Genomic DNA, 17,064 nt, shown 5'->3' with positions numbered 1-17,064 from the left:
AAGTCTTAACCTGAAGCTCGGGTACCCTATAGTTATAGTAAATCCACCCCATCAGCTTATAACCAGGATCATAGTATTGGGTTGGGCCATACTCTCATCCCCTAGAGGAGAAGTGGTTTATGATGGACTGGCATGTTTGAGGTTAAGGGAATGCTCTTGGCTCAAATAGATATTGAACTGAGCAATACCATTGTCACAAAGGGGCCATTTTCAACACTGTAAATTTTCCTTATTTCTTCTAAGACTTAGAGTTGGTATAAGGTACAAGGCTATCAGAGGAGAGGACCTAAGTCCTTCTGGGCATATAATTCAGGCATAACATGAAAAATGTCAAGTTTTGGATGTGAGAAGAGCTGCCATGTCAAATTGGTTCAAACCTATTTCCATCTGGCAACATTGACAATTGGCTGCCGCTTATCATTTATTCAAAGAAAACCAGAAACAAACAAAAAGCAGAATTTCTTGGGGCCATTTTAATCAGAAAAGCTACCTCTCATCTCCCTGCAGTTTGATACTTGGAAGCAATTTCAAGGCATCCCATTCAGCTCATTTATTACAGTTTAAAAAAAGTGAGGGTGACTGGCTCTGATTTTTCTCAAGGTGGTAGCATGTCCATGAGATTAGCCTCCTTACTTCTTGGAGTTTTCTTCTTAGAATTAGAAATATCTCCAGAAGAATTGCCTGTGTGACTCTTGGAATTAACCCAGAATCCTGTCTGCTGCAGGACCTCATAGAATGTCCATAATGCATCTTTTCTGATATGTGAAGGGAACACAACTGAAAACAGTCCCCTGAGTAGTCATGGTTGTTTTTTCAAAACTCTTGTCAGGTTAGGATTTTGAACTCCCTACTGATGATACTTACAAGGCCTAAAAAGTAGGCGTTTTACTTTGTCCAAGTTACAATGGCTTATTCGGTTTGGGGGAGAAGAAGGGCTGTTATTGGTTTATATCAGGGTGAAATTAAGTCAATTCTCCCACTTGTATAATATGAATCTTATACACAAAAGATGATGACAACATTGGGCTTGAAATCCCAATTTGTGTTCAGTTTTGTTTTAGTTGTTCCTAAGGCAGTTAGCTTCCCCCTTAGGGTGAATTATTTGCATTCAGTAACATATTTAAGTCAGTGCACGTGTTTAAAATGTTGGATGGTAATTTCAGCTTTACATCTGTATACGCCCTATTCATTCTTTCATTCTGATCTCATTAAATGAACTCTTTTTGTAAACAACTTCTACATTTGATTCCCACATTATTTCACTTAGGCTCTATTTAGAGTATAGCTGGACTCTACTGGATTGTTAAACAGACCTTATACTTTTTAAATACAAAATGAGATGCTGTCTGGCTCCCAGCACACATTCTTCCTTTTTAATAATAATCCTTGAAAATGAGCTATACGTGTAAACTTCATTGTCTGAACTAATCTCATCTGAACCAACATCTGAACTAATTTCACATATAGGCTCCAAAGATACCCCATGTAGGTATTGTTTGCTTCTAAAGTAAACATGACAATTAGTACAAATGGTACATTACTGAAATGGTGTTGTATGTATTGGATAAGAGGTGTTATAACTGGCGCCTTTATTTGTGGTTAGAGGAAACAGGACTTTCAATTAAGGAAAAGTAAACAGAATTTGAGTCCTGTGAGGTATGCATACATATTCAAAGGGTTGTAACGTGTCACTGGGGACTACCCATTATTAAAATATTGAAATACTTCCTCCTTACCAATTGAAACACAGCCACTCCCCCCCAGCGCCAAGGAGGCTGCCCCCGCTCTTTCCTAAGATTCCAGAACTTGCCTGTGATCTAGCAATTAAAGGGGTTTAACTGGCACAGCAAGAGGCCTACAGGGCTCAGTGGAGCATTATCACCTTATCTGATTGAATTAGGGATTGCTGATAAGCGAGAGCTAGCAAGAATGTATGAATGTGCTATCAATTAATAGCATGGGCCTTGAGCCAGCATTCTGGCTCCTCAAATTATTAGCTGAGTGACCTTGGGCAGGTAACTTAACCTTTCTTCTGTTCTTCAGTTTCCTTACCTATAAAATGAGGATAATAATAGCGTCTACCTCATGGAGTTGTGGATACAATTAAACTGAGTTTATGCAGGTAAAATGCTTATAACAGGGTCTACAATAAGTGTTGGGATGATTATGCTGGTAAAGTTAATGAAAATGGTGACTGGTCTGGACACAAACAAAGCCACCTGACCATGAGGCAATCTCTGATTTAGTGATGTGTTTGACACTGAAAAGTGAAAGCTAACTCAATCATATCTTCTCTCTTGGGAGTTATGATTATTCATTTGCACTGAGCCTAAGCATTCTTTGTTTGAGCAATATTCCAAACAGTAGAGAGCTACCATTCTTATTCTCCATGAGACTGAGTGGATATACCACAGGGATTGCAAGAAACCCCCATTTTCATATTCTGGAATTGTACCCATGTTGCCTTAAAAGAACAAACATGGTACAAGTAGATGAAGGATAGTTCTGACTGATAAATTACATACCTATGCAAAATGCTTATTACTGGAATCTTTCAAGATAACAGAAATTCCTAGAGCAATGGTCTCACTCTTTAGAATGTCTGCTGGTTTTCTAGAGTCCTCCAGACTACCTATAGAGAAGTATAGGGTGATAGCTTTGGTCTGGTTGAAATTCATGGACAGTCTAAGTTTTAAAAAAGAAGAAGAAAGGAGAAGGGTAGAAAAGAAAAGAAAAGAAAAGAAAAGAAAAGAAAAGAAAAGAAAAGAAAAGAAAAGAAAAGAAAAGAAAAGAAAAGAAAAGGAAGAGATTGTGTAACTTGTGTGTTTATAGCAATTTGTTCCCAATAGATGGAGAGTGCTCTGGATAGATTCGCAGTGATGTCCCGATTATTACTGGTTTGTACACCATAAGGTCCTTTGAGACTAAGGCAAGGAATACTGTCCAGAGGTTAGGAGTAAGTGTGGATGAAAGAAAGTACATCTGATGGGCTAGCCTAAGCCCACTTTATATTTAATTCCCATTCACTGTTCCCCTCCTCTGCATCCCCTTTTCCTTTTCAGTGCTCCACCAGTAGACACAAGCCAAAAATACAGTAACAGAGCATGACCCCAATAAGCATGACTGGAGTGGACTGTCTTTGGGACGGAGACTACTGAAGAAATCACCTGCCCCATGACTGTTTTTATGCCCTCGGTCCATTTCCTCTACAGTACTAAGCAGGTTCACAAAAGAATACAAGAACTTTGTCTCAAAGAAGTCCATGTAGTCCAAAAACTGGAGAAGGACTCTTCTTGAAAAATCAAAGGGTATTTTATGGCTCAGTGCCATCCCAGATAGCTAGATAGGGAAAACGCCCACAGGGAATAAAGAACAACAAACGTGTGTCATTCAGATGTTCTACCTACACTGTATTGCCTGCTCTAGTCATATTCCTCATATGCAGTGAGATTACATCTGAAAGATGAAAAACAGTGGTGCAAATGCACTCAGAATATTAATAGCATTTTCCCCTTTGCTCTGTACCTCTGTTTGCAAGAGAGTTCTTTGCCAAATTGTCAGGGAGCATGTGATTCTGCCATTGATCTTGCTTATATTTTTAAAGACTTAACCCACAAAGAGAAAATAAGTTTACTTTTGGTGTGAACAAGAATTCTATTTACTAAATAGTCTAACAGTACAAGTTCAAATGGGAGAAAAATGCAGGTGCCCTGGAAGATTCTGATCAAGAGACTCGCTTGTTGCCGCACACAGCTTTTCTCATTTATCAGAGCAGAGTAAGAACATAGTTTTCTTATTTTCCCAATTCCCAAAATATGTCAAGGGTAGGGAGCCCACAGAGCAATATGAATGGCGAAGGAAATACAGTTAGCAGATCTCTAATTCAATACGTAGTCTTGAGAGCCCTGAACATATTATGGAACGTTGGTCACCAAGCTCAGAACGCTGAAAAGCAGCAGAACTGATCCTTAGGCAAGGTAAAGATCCTTATCCCTAAATGTTTTGTCCATGTTGGAGTCTTTGTTTCATCAAGGGGCTAAGGAATGAGGCAAAGCTGTCAAGAGGACATAAAGATTACCCCCAATTGCTGACAACAGATGGTGGCTAATGGCAAGTGTTTTTAACGGAGCTTTATTGTTCCAGGTTGAGGCGTTTACGTGTCTCCGTGGGGTTTTTCTGGCTTTATTTATTTATTTTCTATTTTAAAAAGTCACTTTGTAAAATGACAGTGTGACATGCATTGTAATTTCTGCCTGCACCGGGCTCCCGTGTCAAATTTGTCTTCTCATTTTCCTGATGTGGGGGTGGTATTTGGGATCCAACCAAAAGCAAATTTGTGTTATCTTGGGCCTTGACAATTAGTAAGGAAAGCATCAGTTCTTCCAAATCAGAGCGAGGAACTGTTTCCGGTTTTCAGAGCAATTGCAAGAGCTTTGAAATCAAAGTAAATATAGCTTGTTTCCACACGTGAAGTGGGCTTTATATCACTCAATGCAGCCCCAAACCTGTTAGTACCAACTACAACTGTTTAGTAGCCTTAGAAGAAAAAGCTTCTTAACACTTTTATTTCCTTAACAAAGCAACTTTATTCACTGCAGATTTAAATCTGATTTCTGGGTGGTTATCTTTTTGTTTGATTTTAAATCCCAACTCTTTGGTTGGACTCCAGCAAGTTGTAACTAAAGCAAAGGGCAGTTGATTAACATAGACACAAAAGAAAGCTGAAAATGGAGAGTGTCTGAGACTCTTAGACCCTTTTTCACACTTTCCTCCCCTACGGGAGCCCATCCCAATTACCAACAGAAGAAAATCATAACAAGTGAGAGAGAGCCTCCCTTCCACCCTCCCTGCTCCAGTCCAGAGACCCTGCAAGTCTCCGACTCAGCAGCCCAACTGCAGATGTAGAACACTAGTGGCAAGTTAGGGACCGCAGTGATACTAAGGGAGCATTTTCCGAATCTCTCATAAATAATTCCTGGGCACAATCTGATACATGTTGCTCAGTTCTAGAATATTCCTTCCCTTCTCCCCCTACCTCCTACTCCTGACCCTTCCCCTCACTCCCCCTCCTCTACCAAAAACTTAAGACATGTCTTCATGTCTGAAAAACTAGACGCAGCAGAGTTGTGATAACAAGTACTCTGGGATCCTACCTACAACCAGGTGTCTCTGGTTGTTACAACTGATTGGAGGGAGTAAGGGAAGGAAGGATGGCTATCTGTCGCTCCTGGGGTATTTTTCTGTTTGGGCATGAACATTTAGAGCATGGCCTTCCTAGGAAGGAAATTCTGGCATGAATCCTTCATTCTCGGGTAGATATCTTCCCTGCTGCACGGGAATTTGGGCAGCCCCAAGGACCTGCCTCAGTCTGTCCAGGAAGGTTCCACAGTTGGAAGCCTGAGATCTCCCTGGCTGTCAACCGATTCCAATTTTAAGAGGAAATACCAAGCAAACAAAACAAAACAAAAGATAAGGTTCTTATTTGGCAGTCATCAGCTGCTTAGAACTGTTGTATTCACTCAGGAGAAGTTGGAGAAAGTCGCCCGCTCTTTTCAAACTGCAAAACAAGCGTCTCACCCTCTTAGACTTCAATATTGCCCCAGTGTGAGGGTGCCAGATAAACAGATTTTCCGCATCCCTCTTTCCTCCCTGCAGTGTCAGGCATCTTGGACAGTGTTTGTACCACAGGAGAAAAGAAAGAAATGGAGAATTTTGTACTTTTGATGCAGGCAAGAGCCCCATTACTAATTAAACCACAGCAGCCTGAACATGGAATGATCAGCTAGTGGGTACCTCCAGCAGAGTTAGAAGGTTCTGTTGAAATGGGTAATGGAGTTTTTGCACCTCAGATAGAATTCTAGAAATAGCCTTGATGTTACACCCTACAGCCTCATCATTTCACATCTATCATCCCTCCCCACACTAGGCTGTCTGGGAAGGAAAAAGATCTCTCAATGCCTTTCTGCCCCTGTCCTCCAAATCTTACAAGGGCCAGTTGATTGGTGATTAAGCCAAGACCTTTCAAGATTGCTATTGTCTCAATTAGGATGACTTGGGCTATAAATATTAGAAAATCCTACCTCATCTGGCTTAAACAGTAAGGACAACTACAACCTTATATAACAAGAAATCCTAGCATAAGTTGGCTCTATGGTGGCTCAATAAAGCTGCTCAAGGACATCAAGACCCTGGTTCATTCTTCTTTCTACTATTTCAACCTCAGTTTGCCTTTGACAAACTCCTCCTCAAACTTGCAAGACGACTTCCAAAACTACAAACATTATCGGCAAACAATAATGTCTGGTCAAAGGAGAGTGTTATTTAGTATCATTTGTCCTTTTTAAAGAAAGATTCCTTTGCTAGAAAATGCCCACCAGATTTCCTCTTAATTCTCACTGGCTGAGTCACATTCCCTAACTACCTCTACCCATTTACTGGCTGGGATAATGGGACTGGAGTGATTAAGATGAAGCAGGATTTTTACCAGAGTCACATGGGGAAAAGGTAGGAACCTGAATGAGATTAGAGATTTGTGAACAAAGAAGAGTAAATGGCTGTGGGTTGTGTAACCACCATACTTCAAGAGCCAAATAACCTCCTGAATGCCATTTAACCACTATTCCAGTAAGTCTTTTAGGAGGAAGGCCCTCTCTGCCAAGGGTAGGGATAAAAGAAAGAAATGCTTACCTATTCACGTTATGTGGCTCCAGTGCTCAAAATTTCAAGATGTAAGAATATGTAGAATGATTAAGACTAGAACAGAAACACATACGGTACATATTATTTATTTCTCTAGGTTTATCTTTTTTCACATTGAAACCTTTGCGGTTTCAGAGACATGCTTTTGATGCTATTATCTTGTTTTCAAGATTTTTTTTCCTTTCTTCAAGTTTCTAGAGAAGCAAGTTGTTCTTTCTGTCTACTGAATAAATGCATTTAGTGTATAGATGGGAGCCTCTATTCTTTTCAACGAGGATGTGTGGATCTTGCCTGGTAGAACTTTTCTATACCATTAAGGTCCACACACTTCGCATCCATCTTTTCTTCTAGGTGGTCACCAATTCCTGAATTAACAATTCAGAATGGGGCACAATTTTGACTCAGCTACAGGGCATTGTCATAGTGATGGGAGACAAAATACACATGGAGCTGTGAACTGATCAATATTAGTATTTTTAATAAATCCCATAGCTTATAAGTCCCATGCCAAACGGGATGATTTTTCTTGACTACCAAGGCCATACAGAAGAATTTCTTGTGTCTGTTTTACTAAACAATAATTATATTTTCTACTGCATGGCATAGTTTTAAAAATAATGTATAGAAATGGTGAATCATGCTGTGATGGTTAATTTTATATGTCAACTTGTCCGAGCTAAGGGATGCCCAGATAGCAGGTAGAATATTATTTCTGGGTTTGTCTGTGAGGGTGTTTCCAGACGAGATTAGCATGTGAATTGGCATACTGAGTTAAAAAGATTGCCCTTATCAATGCAAGTAGGCGTCATCCAATCTGTTAAGGCCCTGAATAGAACAGAAGGCAGAGGAAGGGGGAATTCGCTCTCCTTGGTTGAGCTGGAAATCCATTTTACTCTGTTCTGGGACAGTTTCTTGGGCCTTTACATTCTGACCTGGACTTACACCACTGGTGCTCTGTTCTCAGGTCTTTGGACTTAGACTGAATTACACCACTGGTTTTCTTGGTTCTCCAGCTTACAGAGAGCAGATGTGGGACTTCTTGGCCTCCATAATTGTGTGAGTCAATTCCCATAAAATATCCCTTAAAATTTTTTTTTAATGTCTATTTATTTTTGAGAGAGAGACAGAGACAGAGAAAGAGAAGCGGAGGGGCAGAGACAGAGGGAGATACAGAATCTGAAGCAAGCTCCAGGCTCTAAGCTGTCAGCACAGAGCCCGATGTAGGGCTCAAACTCACAAGCTGTGAGATCATGACCTGAGCCAAAGCTGGATGCCCAACCGACTGAGCCACCCAGGCATCCCTAAATCCCTGTATGTATGTGTGTGTGTGTGTATATATATATGTATATGTATATATATATATATATCCTGTTGGCTCTGTTTCTCTGGAGAATCCTTGCCAACAGATACAAATTTTCCAGTGTCTGTTGTTTGGCAAATCCATCTACCAGAATCGTTTAGAACTCTCTGTACTTATGGACTTTATAGACTATGTTGCTACCCGGCCAGGCAGGCTGGTAAAAACTTGTAATGGGAGGAGTTCTGGTCTTGGCAAGATGGTTGATGAAGATAATATGACCATCCCCCCAGCTGTAAAGAAAGAAAATGCTGCAAAAATATAACAACACAAAATGTTTAAATGCACAGTGAACTCACACGTAAGAACACCCAAGTTGCCTAAAATAAAGGAGGAGCTAAAACAACATTTGGAAGCACACAAGCTAAAGGATCAGGAGTATCCTCCTGTGCAGGGACAGGAGACAGAGCCTTGGAACCAGGTGAGAAGGGAGTAGGAACCAAGACTCTAGAAAAGAGGTGGGAGCTCCCAAGGGTGGCAGCTTCATTGGAAGAGTGCACTTGAAGATGATATCCTTGTTAGGGGCTTAACATAGAAGCTTATCTGTCTCTGCCTGAGGTTTTGGTGGGAAAACAGTTCTTCCCTGGGACAGAAAAATTGAAAGCAGCCCTTTACTTAGGATTATCAGTTATCACAGATTGCCTGGGACTGTCCAGGCTTTGCATTTGAAAGCCCTGCATCCTTGAAACCTCCTCAGTTCTAGGCCAACCCTTACCCTACCTGTACCTTGTGCTGTCTAGGCATCCAAATTCACACTAGCCCATTTCCAAGATCCCCTGCACCAAGTAATTAACATAGCATAGTCTGAAACCTGGTACTTAGCAGAAGCAAATGCACCTCTCAGGTCTCACAGCCCGAGCATTGGGGGTTGCTGGGGAGGGGACAGTGTCCGTTTAAGATGAGTCTACAATGAAAATCATTATAAATACACAAGGAGTCAATCTACCATGTGCAAGAGTCATCAGATAAAACAGGACTAAAGCCCCAGAAACTAGAATAACAGGACAAGAACATGGAAGAGAATATAGGTAAGAATGTTCAAAAACCACTAAAGATAATGTGTATGTGTATATGTGTGTGCACGCATACCCTAAGAAAATCACTAGGTGCTAAGTAACAGCACAGGTAGATTTGAAAAGGAAAAATATGGTTGTCTACGTTTTATTTTCACTTTGTAACTTTGTCAGTTTTCTTTTGTATATTTTGACAACATGTTGGGATTACAAATCAGTAATATATATATATATATATATATATATATATATATATATATATATATATATATAACTCCTGGTAAATAATTCCTTTTATCATAAAATTATGGCTTTCTTTAGGAATTCTTTGTGCCTTGCCATCTTTTGCTAACATCAACATAGTATAACAGGTCTGTTTTTTTGTCATTTGATAATGTTTCATGTTTGATAATGTAGGGAGGTACAGCCTACAAGCCCAGGCCCTGCATACCTCCAAGATGCTATTAAACATGCAAGAAATTTATTTTTGTCAGAGAAAATGTTGAGAGAACTGGGAGAAGCTGAAAGCCTACAATACAACCCTGACCCTGAGTGGAGGAAGAGGAAGGAAGGAAGGGAGTGGAAGCATCTTAGATTGCAGTCCAGCCTAAAAAAGGTTTGACAAGGCCATTAGAGGGTCCTCCAGCAAGTCACCTGTCAGAGGACACCCATGTCTCCAGGGAATTGGCCTGTTGATGTATACCTGCCATATGGAGCCAGTGGCTGGGAGTAGCCTTTGGGATGCTTGGATCCGGAGCACAGCTGCCCTTGCCCTTGATCAACTACTCCCCCTACAGTGAGAGATCTGACAGGTGCACTCTCATGTCTGCCAAGGTTAGTATTGCACCAGTATTTTTGTATTTATCATCCCTTTATTTTCACTTTTTCACAGCATTTGGAATGTGTCAGTTGTAAACAGTTTATAGCTGGACTTTTAAATTTCCAGTCTGAAAGTCTCTATTTTACAACTAGTGAGTTTAGTTCATTTACAATAATTATAATTTCTGATATAATTGACTTTGTTTCTTCTATGACATTTGTTCTTCTAATTTACTATATTTTTTTCTTTGCCTCTGTTTCCTTCCTAACTGCATTCAAATGATGATTTTCAGGGTCTGTAAAATAAAGGTACTAATAAAATAGTAAAATAGAGGCGCCTGGGTGGCTCAGTTGGTTAAGCATCTGACTTCGGCTTAGGTCATGATCTTACAGTTCATATAGGCACTGTTGTCTGTTGTCTGTTGTCGGCACAGAGCCTGCTTTGGATCCTCTGTGCTCCTCTCTCTCTCTCTCTGACCCTCCCCCACTTGCATGCTCTTTCTGTCTCTATCAAAATAAATAAATATTTTTTTAATTAAAAAAACATAGTAAACATAACATGTAAAAAAAACAGTGTATAATTGTGAAGATGTCAATTTACAAGACTGTGCTTTCTTTCTTTCCTTTTTGCTTTGGATTGGTTTAGAAGTTACATGTTCCATTTCTAGTTTTTAACGGTTACTCTTGGAATTTTAGATTGTATTCTTATCTCAACAAAGTCTAAAGTTAATCAATTTTCTCCAAATTAATCTTAATTCAATGCAATTATGAGAAAAACACCAGCAGGCTTTTTCTGGAACTTAACAAGTGTGCATTAGCAATTGTGATATGATTCTAAAATATATATGGAAAAATTAAAAGACTGTGAATAGCCTAGATAACTTTAAAGATAAAGAAGAGGAAGCAGGGAGAGAGGAAGTATTCACCTTCTCAGATAAGAATTTCTATAGAACTAAAATAAAGTGGTATTACCACAGTGATACACAAACAGAACAGAATAGAGAGCCCAGAAATAGTCTCTCCCTTACTCCCCTCTCCCTCCCTTCCCCCACCACAGGTACACACACATGTACACACACACACACACACACACACACACACACACGCTTGCACACAACACACACACATACACGGCACACATATACACACAATATTGGGTTTTGACAAAAATGGCATTTGAAGACAATGAGGAAAAAATAGTCTATTTAATATATGATGTTAAGACAATTAGATGTCTAAATAGATATCTTTATAGAAAAAAGGTGAAATTTAATTTTTTTAATGTTTAGGTATTTTTGAGAGAGAGAGAGAGAGAGAGACAGAGTGTGAGCGGGAGAGAGAGAGGAAGACACAGAATCCGAAACAGCATCCAGGCTCTGAGCTGTCAGCACAGAGACCGATGCAGGGCTCCAACCCATGAACTGTGAGATCATGACCTAAGCCAAAGTTGGATGCTTAACCCACTGAGCCACCCAGGCACCCCAGTGAAATTGAATTTTTAACTCATCCCATGACAACATACACACACACACACAATTCCAAATGAATTAGACTTAAATGTGAAAAAAGCAAAACTTAGCACTTCAGAAAAAAGTACAGGAGACTAATGTAAGATTGTGAAAGGAAACAATTTTTCTAACTAAGATAAAAAATATATAAGTTATGAGGGAAAACTGATAAATTTGATATGAAAAACTAAAACCAATGTGTCATGAAAAGCATTTTAAAAGTTGGGAAGCATTTGTGGCAACATGGATGGCCTTTGAGGGCATTACACTAAGTGAAATACGTCTAACAGTGAAAGACAAATACATATGATCTCACTTATATGTGAAGCCTATAAAAGTTAAACTCAGAGAGTAGAATGATGGTTGTCAGGAGCTGTGGGGTGAGGGGAAAAAGGGAGATGTCAGTCAAAGGTACAAACTCTCAGTTGTAAGATAAACAGGTTTTGGGGACCTAATGCAGAGCATGATGACTATAATTAATAATATTGTATTATGTACTTGAAAGGTGCCAAGAGAGTAGATCTTAAATGTTCTCACCAAAAGCAAAAGTTAAATATTTTCCACCAAAAGCAAAGTGGAAATGATGAGAGGGGATGGATGCATGCACTAACTCCACTGTGGTGATTATTTTACACTATGTAAATGGATCAAATTATCACATTCTATACCTTCAGTTTATACAATGTTTTTTCAATTACATTTCAATTAAGCTGGAACAATTTTAAATTAAAAAAAATTAAGTTTATTTATTTTTGAGAGACAGAGAGAGAGACAGAGCGTGAGCAGGGGAGGGGCAGAGAGAGAGGGAGACACAGAATCTGAAGCAGGCTCCAGGCTCTGAGCTGTCAGCACAGAGCCCGATGCGGGGCTTGAACCCATGAACCACAAGATCATGACCTGAGCCAGACGCTCAACCGACTGAGCCACCTATGTGTCTCAATCTGGAAAAAATTTAATTTTTTTTTAAGTTGGGAAAACACTTTAGACCAGAAGATATCTGCAATCTTGTTTAACAGATATAAAATTAATATCTGAAAGGGCTCTTACAAATTAATAAGAGAGAAACTATAACCCAATCAAGAGCATACAAAAACAATAAAAAGGCAATTCACCACATAGCAAATGGTAAGAACCAGTAAACACAAGAATATGCTCAAATTCACTAATAACAGAAAAATGCACATTGGACCAAACCAATGAAATACCAATTCACCCTTATCACACTGGCAAAAAATGGTTGCCAGATAACACTGCATTTTGGGAAAATGTGGAGAAATAAGAATGCTTATCTCACTGGTAAATGTAAATATGTTTGCCTCAATATTGATGAGAAATCTCACAGTATCTAGAAAGATTCCAGATGTGTTCACCCTCCACCTACAGGGGTCTTCTCTTGAGAGTCCCTGTGTTTTCACAAAGAAGCACATATAAGGACACCACTGCAGCACTGCGAGCCAAAGACAAGGAGAACAAATCACCAAACTGTCCATTAGTAGGAGAAGAGGGAAATAAAATGAGGCCTATTAATGCAATGTAGCACTATAAGGCAGTTCCATCAACTGGATCTACATGTATCAAAACCTAGTGCTGTGTCCTAGGAATATACCCAAGAGAAATGAGAACAGCTGTCCACAAAACAGTATGTACCTGAATGTTGATAGCAGCATTGTTTATAATAGCCAAAAGATAGAAACAACCCATATGCCCATCAACTCATGAATGGATCATTGTGGTATGTCCACATAAGGAGATTTTACAACATGGAAAACCATGAAAATGTTATGCTAAGTAGAAGTGGCCCGTCACAAAAACTAGAAACTAGCTTAATGGCTGCTTACAACTGGGGACAGGGGAAAGATTGACAAAAGAACAGGGGTGGTAGCTAAAGGGTACAGGATTTCTTTTTGAGGTGATTAAAATATTATAAAATTGACTGTGGTGACAGTTGCAAATATCTGTAAAGATGCTAAAAGCCATTAAAATGTACACTTTGAATGAATTATGTGTTATGTGAATTGTATCTCAATAATTTTTTTTAAAAAAATACATTTAGGGAAGAAAACAAAAGTAGATGTATAAAACTTTACAACACATATTGCAGTGATGTACATCAAATTCAACATAAAAGGTGCTATTGTGGAGGGCAGGAGGAGACAGATGGGAGAACGCTTGAAACTATCTATAACATAGCATTTCTTTTAAAAAGGTATATCAAAAAAGGGGTGCCTGGTGGCTCAGTCAGTTCAGCTTATTAACCAATAGTCACTACTGGTTTTGACTCATAACATGATCTCAGGATTCATGGGATTGAGCCCTGGGTTAGACTCTGAGCTGACAGCATAGAGCCTGCTTGGGATTCTGTCTCCCTCTCTCTCAGCCCCTCTGCACCCTGTCTCTTAAAATAAATAAATAAACTTAAAAAAGTATATACCAGAAAAAATGTAGAAAAATGTAATACAAGTTTACTCTTGACTATTCATACGTAGATGCTATTAGATTATTCTCTGGGTTTGAAATCTTTCATAATTAATTTTATAAAATTTAAAACAAAAACCAATTTCTTATAGCCTACTGAACTCATTGAAATGAAACTTGAACCTTTAAGAATGAAACAAAATATTTTATCTCCTTGCTCTAATCTTGTAGACAATAAATCCATCTTCTTTCTCCCTTTGACTATGTTTTAAATTTTTATTATTTTTTAAAAAGTTTTTAAGTTTATTTATTTATTCTGAGAGAGAGAAAGAGCATGTGCAAGCAGGGGACAGGGATATATAGAGAGAAAGAGAGAACCCCAAGCAGGCTCCGTGCTGTCAGCACAAAGTCTGAGGGCTCCATCCCACAAATCGTGAGGTCATGACCTGAACTGAAACCAAGAGTTGGACGCTTAACCAACTGAGCCACCCAGGTGCCCCTACGTTTTATAATTTTAGAGGGTGGTCTCAGATTATAGACATTTCAGCCCATAGAGTGATTTTTATATGTATCACAGACCTTTGGGGTGAATGTGGTGTAATTCCAGCAATAGAAAACTACAGAATGATGCTTTTTGTCCATTTGGAACAGATTTTTGTTATCCCTTCAGGAACAATATTAATTAAATCATTCTTTCCCATGATAATATGGTAGCAAACTTTAGCCTCCTCTTAGAAAGGAATCACATTGGATTGTTTTTCCAAAATGTAGATTATTAAAAGGTGGTGATAAGAAAAAAAATCAGGCATGTGGACATTTTTGTAAACGGAAGAAGAGTCAGGAGTCTCTTTGCATTCAATCTGTCAAAACGGGAACTTGTTGGTTGTGAAAAATGTAAATATTTTGTAGTCCAACTGAATCCAAGTTTGAAATGTGAAAGGCACATAAAAATCAGTATCGTGCTCTCTTCTCAGAAAGGACTTCTTTTATTGCAAACTGTAAAACAGATTCAGCTACTCTAGTCCTTCTGAAATGGCATCTTAAACTGATATCTGCGCTGTTCTGAGGATTTCATGAATACAGGAAAGAAAATGATATAAATCTGTGCAGTGTAATAAAAGAAAACTAATTGTAAAATGTACACCATTCAGAATTATTTTTGTCAGAAGAGTCACTGGGTAGATCTTGTTGGGGGAAGTATTTATGGCCAGTCCCTAGAGCCTCTGGATTCACTGTGTAAGATGCTGGCAAAATCCACTGTGCTTACTGGCTTAGCTGACCATCACACCCAAGAGGAAAGATTTTTATGGAGAGAAGTCTTTTAAATATGTGGCTGACTGCTAATAGACGGAACCAATTACCCAAGAAATTAAAATGAATAGATGGTTAGTCATCACTGCTTGGATTACTATAATAGTCTGTTTGTGACTAAGACTTCTTTCTGCATAGACAATGATATCCCCTCTTAGGACAAATACCAAAGTCCTAAAGATCATTGATAGCTCATAATTTCCTTCTGGAAATCACTCATGGTAGACTCTTTTGCACCTCTGTAATCCACCAACATGTTGGTTTATAATGAACTTCAGCATACTCTGTATATACCCCTTGAACCAACCAGCATAAAGTCTATTCTTTTTTACTGGACCATTTTCAAAAGAAGTTTTTGAGCAATTGGCTCAACCTTATAATCAATATGATGTGTTCTTAAGGCAGCCTAAAACACTGGATCAAGTATACTTGGAGCTAATGTTTAAAGCACATAAACATTCCCCTGATCAACGAATTAATAGAGCAGTCCCAAGAGTGTGAATAATTCGCTTCAGATGCAGTACATGAAGGTATTGGATTCATTCATGCTTTCATGATTGACATCAAATTCATATTATATCAGTGAAAAAGCAGAGAGGAATGCAATTTCTTAATGCATGTGGGAAGTTTCTGAAAATGTTCTCTAGGCTGGCAACTTGAGAATAGAAGCCAATAATATCCTATCAAAATAACTACGAGTTAATTATCCAGTTAATAATTCAGAAATTATTTGGATCATCTTTTCTCAAAACATGCTCAATATCATGCAATCCCCAGGAAATTCTACTAAAGTGGGGGGAGGATCAAAGGAGAGGGGCTCTGTGATCAAATTTTTTCAGAAATCAGCATATTCTGGTCTTTGTGGAGAGTTCCGGTATATATTAGGAGATCAAGGACTCTGAGAAGTCTTGTAACAAAAACGGTAACCCTATCTCAGCATTATCCATATTTATTTGATCAATGAATCCTATTTTCCCCTAACACTTATTCCACACAGTACACAATGGAAAATATCAATACAGGCCAATCTATCTCTTAGGGATAAAGGCCTAGAAAAGTTCAACCTACTTACCCAAGACCATGAGCACTTTGTTGAGTCAGGAGTCCTGGCTCTCAATCAGGACTACTTCCTTGGATGAGCCAGGTAAGGTAAGGTTATCTAAAAGACACTCCTAAATTATATGAACATTTTGAACAACAAATCAGAGTGGTTTAGGAGTTATTAAGAAATCAAAGAATATTTTGGTATTGTCCTCTCTGGTTTAGGATTAGCTTGGTAATAGGTAAGACAAATGGAGTAGAAATCCTACATTATAGAGCAGATAATACCATCTCACTCTGAAGCATATCTCTCTCCCTGCTTTCCTCTACTTTTTCATCATCCATATGAATACTGCAGATCCAAACACAGTTCTCAACTGAAAAAAATTTTTTTTTTTAAATTAAAGAGCTGCCTCAGATCGCAGAAACAGTGACGGTACTGAGACCTTGATAACCCAGAGGCTGAGCATGGCTCTGGTTCTCTTTCTTACATCATGCTTCCATTTATACATCAGTATTGTAGGAGACCCTCAGGAAAGTCCCCTTCTGTGCCTGAGACCCTCTGACTTCACCATGTAACCATTTTTCCTTCCCGTCAGAAGCAGATGGAATTAATGGACTGTGACAATTGTCTATTGTTCTAAGCAAGTTACGCCACGATCTGTATGCCTCTTTCCCAGAAGATGGACAGCGGAATGTAACGAGGAATGAGAATGTGTCACGTCTGCAACTTTCTTGTTAAATGTCCTTCTTTGTTTGGAGATTATACTACTTTGGCTTTCTGTGTTCTATCAGATAACAAGAATCGCGATCCTCAGTGTCCCAGATGAAATTAGACTCATGATTGGGTGTCACCAAAGTCTCATGTTTTTTGGCCTTGAGGAAGAATAAAACGGGTCAG

General features: G+C 38.9%; 1 protein-coding gene across 1 annotated transcript in view; it reads right to left on the bottom strand.

The window, feature by feature from the left end:
• The window catches only part of LOC123385954, a 124,594-nt gene that overhangs the window by 7,888 nt on the left and 99,642 nt on the right, over positions 1-17,064 (bottom strand). The window contains exon 7 of the mRNA XM_045059370.1: positions 6,688-6,753. Within this exon, the coding sequence (XP_044915305.1) occupies positions 6,722-6,753 (32 nt within the window). The 3' untranslated portion in view covers positions 6,688-6,721. The remainder of the gene's footprint in view (positions 1-6,687; positions 6,754-17,064) is intronic.

This window comes from Felis catus, chromosome B3, assembly GCF_018350175.1.
Source record: "Felis catus isolate Fca126 chromosome B3, F.catus_Fca126_mat1.0, whole genome shotgun sequence".
Taxonomy (NCBI): Eukaryota; Metazoa; Chordata; class Mammalia; order Carnivora; family Felidae; genus Felis; species Felis catus.
The sequence above is the reverse complement of the archived record's forward strand: the minus strand, read 5'-3'. Positions and strand labels throughout refer to the sequence as shown.